Source organism: Simochromis diagramma, unplaced genomic scaffold (assembly GCF_900408965.1).
Source record: "Simochromis diagramma unplaced genomic scaffold, fSimDia1.1 OVJJ01000596.1, whole genome shotgun sequence".
In the NCBI taxonomy this organism is placed as follows: Eukaryota; Metazoa; Chordata; class Actinopteri; order Cichliformes; family Cichlidae; genus Simochromis; species Simochromis diagramma.
This window is the reverse complement of record NW_024387245.1, coordinates 11,226,196-11,238,180: the sequence shown is the minus strand read 5'-3', so window position 1 is coordinate 11,238,180 and position 11,985 is coordinate 11,226,196. Positions and strand designations below refer to the sequence as shown.

The 11,985-nt window shown below is 39.7% G+C and overlaps 1 protein-coding gene across 1 annotated transcript; it reads left to right on the top strand.

The window, feature by feature from the left end:
* Window positions 1-867: 867 nt before the first annotated feature.
* glis3 (GLIS family zinc finger 3) lies at window positions 868-11,534 on the top strand. The gene is made up of 6 exons (XM_040053227.1): window positions 868-1,195; window positions 1,640-2,104; window positions 2,735-2,909; window positions 2,990-4,136; window positions 11,054-11,215; window positions 11,317-11,534. The coding sequence occupies exons 2-6, from the start codon at window positions 1,738-1,740 to the stop codon at window positions 11,446-11,448; spliced, it is 1,983 nt and encodes a 660-aa protein (XP_039909161.1). The 5' UTR covers window positions 868-1,195; window positions 1,640-1,737; the 3' UTR covers window positions 11,449-11,534.
* Window positions 11,535-11,985: the final 451 nt, after the last annotated feature.

Sequence of the window (11,985 nt, the reverse complement as noted above, 5' to 3'; positions counted from 1 at the left end):
CGAATCAGACACCCCCCCCCCCCCCTCTCAATTTATCTTCCCCTAAAAAAGCGGGGGGGCAGCCACCTGCCCTCCTTCTATAAACATTCTGGTTTCCATGCCAGCCTGGAGCAGGATCCACAGAGCAAACACTCCAGCAGCCAGCAGAAAAGAGCCCAACAATGTGGAGGGCTGGAGGAGGAGAAGGAAGAGAAGGAAAGCGTAAGAGGGCGGGTGGGTGTGTGTTTGGGGGGGGGGGGCAAGCAGGTACAGCAGATCCATGCAACACAAAGCAACGTACAAATTATGACTTGTGCTGAATGGCAACCAAGCAAAGGATTTGTAGAGTCAAACTTATAATTAAATCAATATAATTAAATCTGGAGAGGTCCGTCAGCGATACAAAGGAGAAACGAACGAATTTCTGCAATTTGGATTGAGCAAAGTATGAGTTGCAGTAATTGCACTGGAAAAGATTTTTGACTGGATTTTCCTCCTTCTCAGAGCAAACTTAAAAGATTTTTTCAGATCCTCGGCGTAAGCGTGCAATAAAAACATAAATAAATCACCTTTAAAAAGAAAAAAAAGTAGGCCACTGAGCTGGCTCACACTCTTTCCCTTACTCACAGCTGATGATTTACCTCAAAGTCTTTCACATGACACCAAAGATTACCTGAAGCCATATTAAAATGTGAAATCGGTGCGCGAGGTGGATGTTTAAAAATCTTTCTGCGCTGAAAAAAAATTGAAACAACTTTAGAAAAATAAATAAATAGGTGAGAGTTTATCTGTAACAAGTACATATTTAAATATATATATGTGATAAAGAACATGTGTTAAAAATTTATCACGGTGGCGCGTGCGCTCACCTGAACGCGTTGCCTCGCGTGCACGCTCACAAGCACATTAAGGGCTACAAAAAAAATGTAATTATTGACTCTTAAGGTGCACTCAGTCTGAAATGACGTCGCTGGTATAATGCCGTGTCAAGGGCAAAAGAGTAATCGGGAAAGTTCCTGGAAACGGAGCGAGCTGGGACTGCGGATTCCGCAGAGGTTTCGCTGCCCTGCTCCGCGCACACCGAGAGAAACGCGACAGTTGATCACCCGGTAGTTACCCGGATTACAGTCACAGCGGAGGACTGGAGGAGCCATTCATCCTGACATGAAACTTGAGGGGAAAGTATTTGCGACAACAACAACAGCAGCAGCCGCAGGTAAATTCATGCGTCATGAATTATAGCGAACCCAAAACTTCACTGCAGAGGTCATAGTTTTAACCAGTTTGAGCACTTTCTTAGATGAGTAGATGCTTTCAGTATAGAAAAGTGAAAACACTATAGGCTTACGTGTAAGAAAGTTCCTGTTTATGGTCCTGAATACATTAACACTTACTGATCATGTTTTTATTTGAATTAACCATGTTTTATTATAGCTTTAGGATAGGATAGCTTTGCTTGATGATTAATATGCTTTTAGGTTTTCAAGAGGAAACATTGTAATCTTATTACAAATATACAGAGCTAGTTATGGTTGAGTGGTTCTGTGCCAAAGTACACAGACTGTACATTGTTGGTTTACTTTTAAAATGCTTTATTTAGATATGTTATTGCACATATACAGTATGTTTTATGTTTTGTTGTGCTTGGGTTATTTCCTAGGTGTGAGCCTTGGTTTACCAGCTTCTGTATAAAGCAAACACAACTACTTGAATCAGCTTCCTTCTGCACTCCAGACTTTTGGGAAATCTGTCATAGCCATGAGCGGGAAAGGGTGTCAGCTCCTGGTGTCACCTTGTAGTGTGTCCCCATCGCTAAGTGTGATCAGAGGACACCAGTCCCAGTCCATCAGGATGCCTGTATCTTCCTCTCAGCAGAGCAACCTTAGTTCCTCTTCTGGGAGAATGCAGAAAGTGAAAAGAGGGAGCGTTCATTCCTTTGCCTCTGAAGAACAGGGTGAAACTCATGTTATGCTGCCAAGCCTGAGTCTTCGCAGACAGGTGTTGACCAATGGAAAACATCTAAACATGCCGAGTAGATCCCCGCACCAGCAACCACCTACTCAACATCCTATAAACACAAAAGGGGCAATTGCCATACAGACAAGACTCTCTGACAGCTTTAAAGGTAAAAAAAAAAAAAAAGTCTACCCAACTGTAACTAACCCACTTGTGTGAGGAAAATGTAAATGAGACTTTCTAGCTTTAAAACAGTGCAATACTCTGAAAGCACAGCTCAGCACCCAATCTGTCTCAATTTTAACTGAGAAATCAAGGTGCACATATCCCATAAAAAAATAAAAAATAAAACAATAGCAGTAATGTTTTCAAACTTCTTCCCTTCCCTGGAGCCAAAAGTGTACTTTTCCTCTGCATTCTTGACATCTTCTGTATTTTTTTTCCTTCTGTTAGACATCTTGTTCTCATATTTACTAACAATTTACCAAGCACAGGGCCTAAAAGTACAGTTTTCCACAGAAAAGTGCAAGCAGAATAAGAGCTCATTAGTGATTAACAGAGCAGATAGTGCCTCTGTCCTGGTTGGTGAGGGAAATAATCTGCTCTATAATATTAGTTAAAGAACAGCCCACTTAATGTGCGGTATTTCAGTTTGAATTATTGTTTTCAGTGGCTTTTCCTGACAGTGGCGTAATGTTATTGCAAAGCTTTAAACTGATTTGTGAACATTTGTTTTTGCTTAGCTTGCATATCCCTTGTGGATATTTTGCTTATTTAATTCTGGGCTTGTGTCCAGCAGATTGCTCTCTGTCTGGGCCTACCATGGATGTATTTGGTCAAGCAGCTGCTGTTAATGTAACAGTGACCAGCAGTCCCATGGCTCTTGTCAAAGGCCAGCCATATACTGCAGGACCCGCAGTGCCTCACCCTCCTCCGCAGTCTCATAGTGTGCCGGTTCCCCACTCTGACACCAGGTGAGTGATATTAGTAAATGTTATGTGCCGATAAAAGAGTTAAGAGTGTTGCTCAAGTGAATCACAATCATTTTTTTCAGGTCCTTACTGTCCAGAGAATCCTTGGCATCCACCACCCTCAGCCTGTTTGAAACACAGTCAATGTTTAGTGGCAGACATGACTGGCCATATGGTTACCGTGTGCTTCCTCCTCTGGGATTACCTCAGTGCTCTGCCCAAGCCAGCGAGGGCGGCGAGCAGCTCAGCCTTTCTCCTGGCACAGCCATGTCGGGCACGACCATATCCGGTGGCACAAGCACTTCTGCCTCCTTGCCTTCATACCTCTTTGCAGGTGAGGCCGGAAGCCCCAGACAGACACGCGCTAAGAAGAGAGCACTCTCCATGTCGCCTTTGTCAGATGTCATGGGTATAGATTTTAACTCCATTATACGCACATCACCTACCTCACTTGTAGCATATATCAACGGTTATACCTCTCCAGCCTCCCACCCCACACTCTCACCTGTTCAGTCCGAGAGTTACGGTCACTTCCTGGGCGTGAGAGGCCGCTGCATCCCACAGAGCCATCTGTACAGCATGACAGGCTCTTCACAAGCTCTGGCCCCGCAGTCGACATGTGGAAATATGCAGATGCTTGAGGAGGGAATGGGCCTGGAAAGCCAGATGGCTAACATGGTGGTGGAACAGCAGTGCCTCCCAGATGAAGAAGGGGTGCTGGAGAAGACCTCAGACAGCTGCAGCCCAGCCGCCAATAAAATGCTGCTACCTCTACAGTTAGACCCATCGCTGTTGACTCCTGTCTCAGAATCCACTCCTCCACATGGGCCTCCACCACCCTACCACTCACACCAGCACATTCACCTCTCCAGACATCAGTGTAAAAAAAAGCCCCTTACTCAGGAGCCTGTCACAAAGGGTGCCATTCCCCCAGTCCATCCCAGGCACGGGGTCAGTTTTTTACCCCAGATTCCAATGCTGGAGGAAGAAGAAGGAGAACTGGAGGAGTATGGGGCTCACTGCTGCAGGTGGTTGGACTGCAATGCAGTTTATGACCAAAAGGAGGAGTTGGTAAGGCACATAGAAAAGCTGCATGTGGACCAGCGGAAGGCTGAGGATTTCACATGTTACTGGGCAGCCTGTCCACGCAACTTCAAGCCATTCAATGCACGATACAAGCTTCTTATCCACATGAGGGTCCATTCAGGAGAAAAACCCAACAAATGCTCGGTATATCTTGCAGACATTTCTATATTCATTCAAGTTTTCATGCAACTAAATTCAATATTTTACTTTTTTTTTCTTTGCCTTTTGAAAAAACAAAAATGCTGCACGCTATCTCACTTGAAACAACACGCAGATAGCAAAGCTTGCTTTTAATCAGATGAATATTTATTTTACTCAACTGGTGAAAAAAACTGAGTAAATACAGTCAAAGCAAGTAGACAATGAATGTCAAGGCTCGCTGCTTTCAGTTCGGATTGTTGCTTCAAAGCCACCGTGCCTAGTTTCCAGCAAATTCTTTCATGTGCTCTGAGTTTATAGCCAGTGTTTAGATCAGAAATATAGGGTCCCTCTCTTCTTCTAACTTAAGCCATGGAATAATTAGCACAGCTCTGTGATAATTGACATGGGAGTTAACTCCATTATATCCGTATTATATCAGCACAAAGGAGGCACAGAACAGAACTTTAGATCTGGCATGGCACCACAGCCCTCTCGTAGCGACTCTGCCTGTCAGCTGCCAGGAGTTTGCCAGGTCACCATCTGACAAACTTGGCGGTGGTTCTGGGAAGGTTGATGCCCTGTAGTCAGGAGCTGTTTGGTACGATTTCACTGCATATCGTACTGTGTATGACTGTGTACGTGACAAATAAAATTTGAATTTGAATTTGAATTTAGTGAGACAGACTTTATCCATCCATGATTATTGATTGAAGATTTGTGTCTCCGAGATAAGTGATGTAATTCTCTTAGATCTGTTGCGGTTTAATAATCTATTTACTGGTTGTTTTTTTCCATCCTAGAGTCAAAATCCAATGTAAAAACAAGACTATGAGTCCATATTCACATTGTTGCACCAAATTCCTTCTAGAAGTAAGTCACAAAACTTGACAGCCATCATTTACCAGTTTAAAAAATGATACTTCTACCACCATCTTTGCCGTTGTTGTATTCACTCAGAGATTTCAATTCAGGCTGTGCTTTGAGTTAAATGCTAACATGTAAATATTAAGCAGATATTATCTTTTCATAAGCTTTTAACAGAAAAATTGTAATACAAAAATTTATGATAACATCTTCTAGTTTCTTCTAAATTGGCCTGTTGGGATAATGGTAGTTACAAGTCATCCTCATAAGACCACAAAACCCTCTGAAAATATTATAATAAGGTTAGGTCTAAAGATACTTTAAAATTTTTAATGTCTGGCAGTACAGGAGGAAAAGGTTGATGATCAATAACAATAGCCAATATGTCTAGTTATATCAAGTTTTATGTTGTCTTTTCAGTGGACATTCAATGCGTTTTACTTTTTGTTCTGTTCACTTTCACAATGATCCCAAAGTGCTTCTATAATGTCGAGCTCCGGGCACTGCGGAGGCCAATCCATGACTTATAGTTTGGGCATGCTTTCATTGAACTGGCAGCGTGTTTGCCATCAGAGTCATGCTGGAATACGAAGCCACTGGCAGTCAGTTCCTTTCCATATAGCACTGCAAAATCTGGTACTTGGTGATAGTATTTTTTGTGTTGACACTGTGACCATCACCAACACCATAACAGAGACAGATGACTATAGGCACTAACTGTTGTACCTGTCTCCTGACATTTTTCATATTGGTGAGGAAAATAATTTCATTTAAAGTATGGAGCAATTTCTTCACAAGACTTGTTGCTACTGATTTTCAGGCCAGTTCTTGTGTAATTTGGCATACTTCACCCTTTTCTCCCTTCCTTAAGAATTTCTGATGAGGCTTCAATGAACAGTAGATGGACCAACTGAAGGGCCAGATGGATCTCTTAGGTCCTATGCCCGGTTTTTGCTGGAAATTCTTTCTGTTTTTAAAGGACGTGACTTTTAGATACTGTTCTGCTGTAGAGTTTGGCTTTTTTTTTTTTAAGCTTGCAACTTTTTCTTTTGTCCTTCACATCAGAAAAAAATACTATTTTATTTTTTGGCATTTTCCATGGACTTATCTTTTTCAGTTTTTCAGTTTTACTAAAGAAATGGGAACAAATTACATGCTTTTGTGACAGGCTGCTAGTAAAAAAGTGCACAAAGATACAATTTAGAATTTGTTCTTTGTTAAGTACAACCTGTTCATCCCTTGAGTAAGGTCGCTATTTAGTCTTGTATGATTCATAAATTGATGTCAAGTGGCTTAAGAAACAGGTACAAGGATTAAAACTGAAAATGAGTTTTTAAAAAAGCAATTAATGTCCAAAGAAAACTTTGAAAGCCTGGAGAACTAGTGCTCAAGACCACTATAAAAAAAATTACAAGAAAGTCTGGCAAAATATAAAGAAATGAGGGTTGGTTCAAGGGGATCGCCGAAGTAGTGAGGACTCATTGCCTGGATAATGTGGCTCTCTTCAGCAACTATTTGTTGAGATGTTTTATGAAAAGACATAAATGTCAAACTACTAAAATCAGTAGAATACGTTACCTCGGACCATTAAATGTCTGGACCCAACACGTTTGGTAATTGTTGAAATATTAAATTTTAAACCAAAGTAATAAAAAAGTTGATACCATCAACACTTCTGCACTTTTACTTATAGTCAGGCAGGTAAAATAAAATGTTTGAATTGTATTATCTGCTTTGCTTTGTCATCACTCTCGCTGTGAAAATACCAAAGTAAGTTGATTAATTAACAAACCACCGGCCAAACATGCTTCATGTCGCTGCTTTCATCAAGTTAATTTTTAACAGCGTGCATGCCTGTAGTCGACCTTTTGATCCAAAATACTCACTTATTAGTTGAAACCAGGTCTGTTGCCATGGGGCTGCAATCATTGGATGGGGTTGCATTCCCTGTAATCATTCAATAATGATTCAATCCAGTGGGTACAGCCTACTTCCTAAAAGCAGAACTGATACGACGTCTGCAACAGAATAATTCTAAGAATAAGGAGAAACACATTTAAACTTATTGCACATGTGCCTTAATAAGATATTTTTATTTAAGGTCATGGCTAAATATCATTGCTGTAATTCATTCTTTTTTTTCTCTGCTTATATGAACATATTCATTAACCGGAATACAATTCAAAGTTTATTATTAAGGTTTTTGCTAGATATTAAAATAAAGTGAGAAAAGTTAGGAGAGCAACTGATACATTGATATTTAGAGAAACTGATATCCAGGATGTAGAGCCTTGCTTTTCTCAGGGAATTACTGGCAGGTTAAAAAAAAAAATGCTTTATAGGTTTATGAAATGTTCAAGCCCGCACCACAACAAAGAGGTAGCTCTTGTTACACAGTAAAGATAGGGCAGGCCCAGACTTGCACCTGATATCTGACAGTCTGTTTAATGATGATTGATGAGTTTGTTAATGTATGCCTGGGTTTGTGCGTCTCTATGATTTAAGCTTGTAAGATTTTAAAGGGATAGTTTGAGTCCAAACAACAGATTTTCACAGCCATGATGTGGCAGCAGGATTTTTTTTTTTTTTTTTTTTTTTTTTAATATATTCTGTGCTGTTTGCACAGATTGCATGGCTCCTCAGGTGGTAGAGACATGCCTCGTTCTCTGGTATGAGTCGCTTGTACATTGTGGAAGCAGTGTTTTCTAATATCACCACAACTCTGAACGTAATAATTTAAAAAATATATCCATCTTACTTACCTTACCTAATTTTCATTAATCAGAATTTGAAATATGACAGATTGATAATAGTGTATATCAAGTAAAAAAAAGAATTAATTTTGCCTGCTTTTCCTTCAATATCAGCCAGTGTCTTTTTTCGATGTATGATGATGAAATTGGAGTTTCTTCACTTTAAATGTCCTTACATGAGCCACTTGTAACCTGATCACTTGCCAATGCCACTAAAGGCATGCCTGATGAGATTTCAGGTCTGGCAACATTTTAAGAGCCATTTTTACAATAGCTCAGAGTGATCTAACTCAGTCATCACTTCAAAATAATTCATATTATTTTTGTTTGTTTGTGTTTTTCTGAGAGGCTGCAGAGTCTCACTTAAAATGTTAAATTCCATGTGAAATTTAGAAGTAAGTGACGGCAGAGAGAGAAAAAACAATAGTAGTCAATACGATCAAGAAAGGAGCAGAAATATCACTTGTGAAACAGCGAAGAGTGGATTCCAGAGTGAATTGACCTCAGAGTAACACTGGGCACCGGGCAGAGTCTGCTGGCACAGACTGGAGCTGTCATTGTTCAGCCAGGGCATTAGTACCTGCCAGGGCCTGTCAGAAGCTGGCTGTAACACTCATCAACACTGAGGAGCCATACTGCTTTCTTTTCAGGCCAAATGTCCCTTGTTACAGACTAAAAAGCCCCCTATGCTTTATGAGAGCTTCGTGAGACAGACAGAAAGAAAGAGAGTTACACAGTTACCTTCCCTTCAGATAGTCCTGGAGTCCTGGCAGGGATTCAGCTGCATGCTGGTTCTCACTTGTCTGTCCACTGTGGCTCTGAGAGACTATTTATCTCTGTCTGTGCTGTTTTTTTTCTAGAGGCAATTTGGTTTGGGGGTATTTTGTTAATTCTTTTCTTTACCGTGTATTTAGGATTGGTCTATTTTGCCAATGCAACCCTTTGTAAGGGAACAATCAGAATTGGAAAGAGTGCTCCATTATTCTCATGCACTGAAAGAGGTTATGTAAAGCATTTGATTGGTTGTTCCATTGTACCGTTTTGTTACATTTGTAATGCAGTGAATTTGCCTTAAGAAATTATTACGAATTCTTTGTATCCGGTCTTCGGCAGCCTGGACCAAATGCGTTTTCCAGTTTCCGTGCAACGTGCAAAAAATGATCGGCATAACAGCGAGTTGGAACAATAGTTTTGCTGGAAACATTTAGCAAACTGTGATGTGAAAAATATGTTGTTGTGAGGTTAATTGTAAACAGTATGTGCTCGTTAGTGTTCTAGAGAATAGATGTTGATAATAATTAGCAGTCGTGATGAAAAAAGATTAGCAATTAATTTAGCTTCGGCAGTGATGACTGAGAGGTATCAGTATGTGAGGAATTCAGTGTTGGAGGAAAAATAACAATATCAGACATGGTCTATGTGTTTTGTCCATGAGGCTTACTAAAGACATTCCAAACCCCCCTGTGAGCAGGAAGAGGGAGAGTAAGGTCCTGGCCTTACCAAAGACAAGCTTTGATGAGTCACATATTTCCACAATGAAGTCACTGTGGTCACATTATACTGCAGAAGTAGTTGTTTTCTTCGTTGGAATTACCAGGGCATTAGTATTTTCCAGAAACTCCAGCCACTGAGCATGTGGGAGGTCATGTGTATGATGCTGTTGCAGCGTATTTCTTTAATTTTTAGTCATCAGATTTACAGTAAATCTATCAGGTCTACTAAAAAGTCAACTTTTTTCTTTTACTTTTTTCTTTTTTTTCTGTTGCAACCAACTGCTGTCAAGGTGATACAAGGCAGAAGATTGAAAACACACAAGAACAAAAACAATAGACGTATGAGTGTATAAACACTGACCCCTGCTGGTGTTGCTACCAGCATCAAAGGTATTAATTTACCTCAAATTTTGTATTTGTGAGAAATGTAAACCAAAGGGGGGGGGGGACTATGATGCAGAGCTTCAGAGTAGAAGAGTTTATTTAAAAAAAGAAAGAAGTTTATTTTAAAAAAGAATGATCTTTTCAAGAGCTTTTACTGTTTCCCAAGGTTGAGCACAGAGAGCGAGGGCTTGTTGAATGGATTACCATTCTGTTATTATTATTAATTATATTTTTATATATAATTATTCCTCTTAATTTCTAGTACTTTTGCAAATTTGTCACACCTAAATATTTCAGATTATCAAACAAATCTTAATTTTAGGCAAAGATTACCTGAGTAAATACAAAATGCTTTTATGATTTATTTTGTTAAGGAAAAATCCAGGGCTACCAGGTCCTATATATGTGAAAAAGGTCACTACACTCCTAAATCTAAAAGTTGGTTATGACACTTTTGTCCCACTCTTCTCTGCAGAGTTGTTTTAATTCAGCTACATCAAAGTGTTTAAGGTCATTCCAAAACCTGTTTTTTATGAACCATTCAGAGGTGAGCTTGCTGGTGTGTTTCAGGTCATTATCCTGCTGCATAACGCAAATTCTCTTGAGCTTCAGAGCATAATAAACTGATGGATAGACATTCTCCTTTGTGACTTTCTGGTAGAGAGCAGAATTCTTGGTTCTGACATTTACTGCAAGTTGTCCAGGTCCTTTTTGTCCAGTTACTTTTTCACACAGGGCCAGGTAGGTTTGGATAGTTTTTTTCCCTTAATAACCAAAATCATTATTTAAAACCATTTTTATTTACTTGGGTTATATTTGTCTAATATTAAAATTTGTTTGATTATCTGAAACACTCAAGTGTGACAAATATGCAAAAACTAAGAAATGAAAAAGGGATCAAATACTTTTTCAGTGGACTGTAGTTGTATGTGCCTTTTCTCCAACAAAAATAAATCCTAACGCTTTCCAAACACTCAAGTCCATTTTTCAAAACATTTGATTTATATGTACAATTCCACACAATGATTACAACCTTTGTAGGTAGGTGACAGTGTTCTTGCATGATATTAAAAACTGAACTTGCTGTTCACTACAGCAAGTTCTAATTCTGATTACATAACAAACTTGCTGTAAAATCACCTCAGTCTCCCCCAAGTATTTGTCCATTCTGAGGTGTTACTGATTCAGAGCTCATCTCCAGTCATCCATGAAACTAGCAGTGAACAGTAAGGCTTACTTGAATGTCAGCTAAAAATAAAGGACAGTAAATTTTCTGTTCAGTATTTCTTCGCTCTCTTAGGTCAGCTGCCTTTTGTCAGACACTGATATGCCAAACACATACTCAACAACACATTGGACTTTTTTTTTTTTAAAGTGCTATTTAAAATGCTGCTAATCTGTGAAAACACTTTTACTGTATTTTCAGTTCGAAGGTTGCAACAAGGCTTTCTCTCGGCTCGAAAATCTAAAGATCCACCTGCGTAGCCACACGGGGGAAAAACCTTATCTTTGTCAGCACCCAGGCTGCCACAAGGCTTTCAGCAACTCGAGTGACAGAGCTAAGCACCAGCGTACACACCTGGACACAGTGAGTGGCAACCCAGCAACAACATATGTACAATTATGCATGGCATTTCAGTAATTTGCATCATTGTGGGCTTACGTGTGTGTTTATACGTGCTTGTGCAGAAGCCATATGCATGCCAGGTGCCTGGCTGTGCAAAGCGTTACACTGATCCCAGCTCCTTGAGGAAACATATGAAGTCCCACTCAACAAAAGAACGACACTTACGAAAGAAGGCAAGTACCATGTCTCCATAACACTGCAAAGACAGTTGTTCTTGCCAATACATTACCTACAATGCAGAGTATTAATACCCAGAAACATCACACTGAGTGAACAACGTACCGATCACTGACTGAAAAATTAAACTGGATTAATAAAAGACCTTATGTGAACCTCAGTGAGTGAGGACTACCACACTTTTTCTCAATAGTTAAATTATGAAGAGAGAAGAGACCCCGTTAATGAGAGAGCTACACGTTTCATTTCATTGTGCTTTCTTTTGTCTTAATTAACTCAATGTGAGGTGCCTTCCATCCCACTCTGTTTACTCTGCAACTTAAGCGTACGCAGAAAAATGTACTTCACTTCAACTTGACTTTTATTAACTTACATGTAGGTGTGCAAGCTGTTAAATAAAAATAACTAGCAATATACTTATGTTAACATTGGCATAACGTGCACAAAAGCTACCTGCAGTTTTGTAGTTTGTTCTATTTCGCAGCCTTTATTTTACACTTAAGGCCACTCCATTATATAGTTTCTCTTTAGAGCCCACAAGTGTTGCAGTTTGG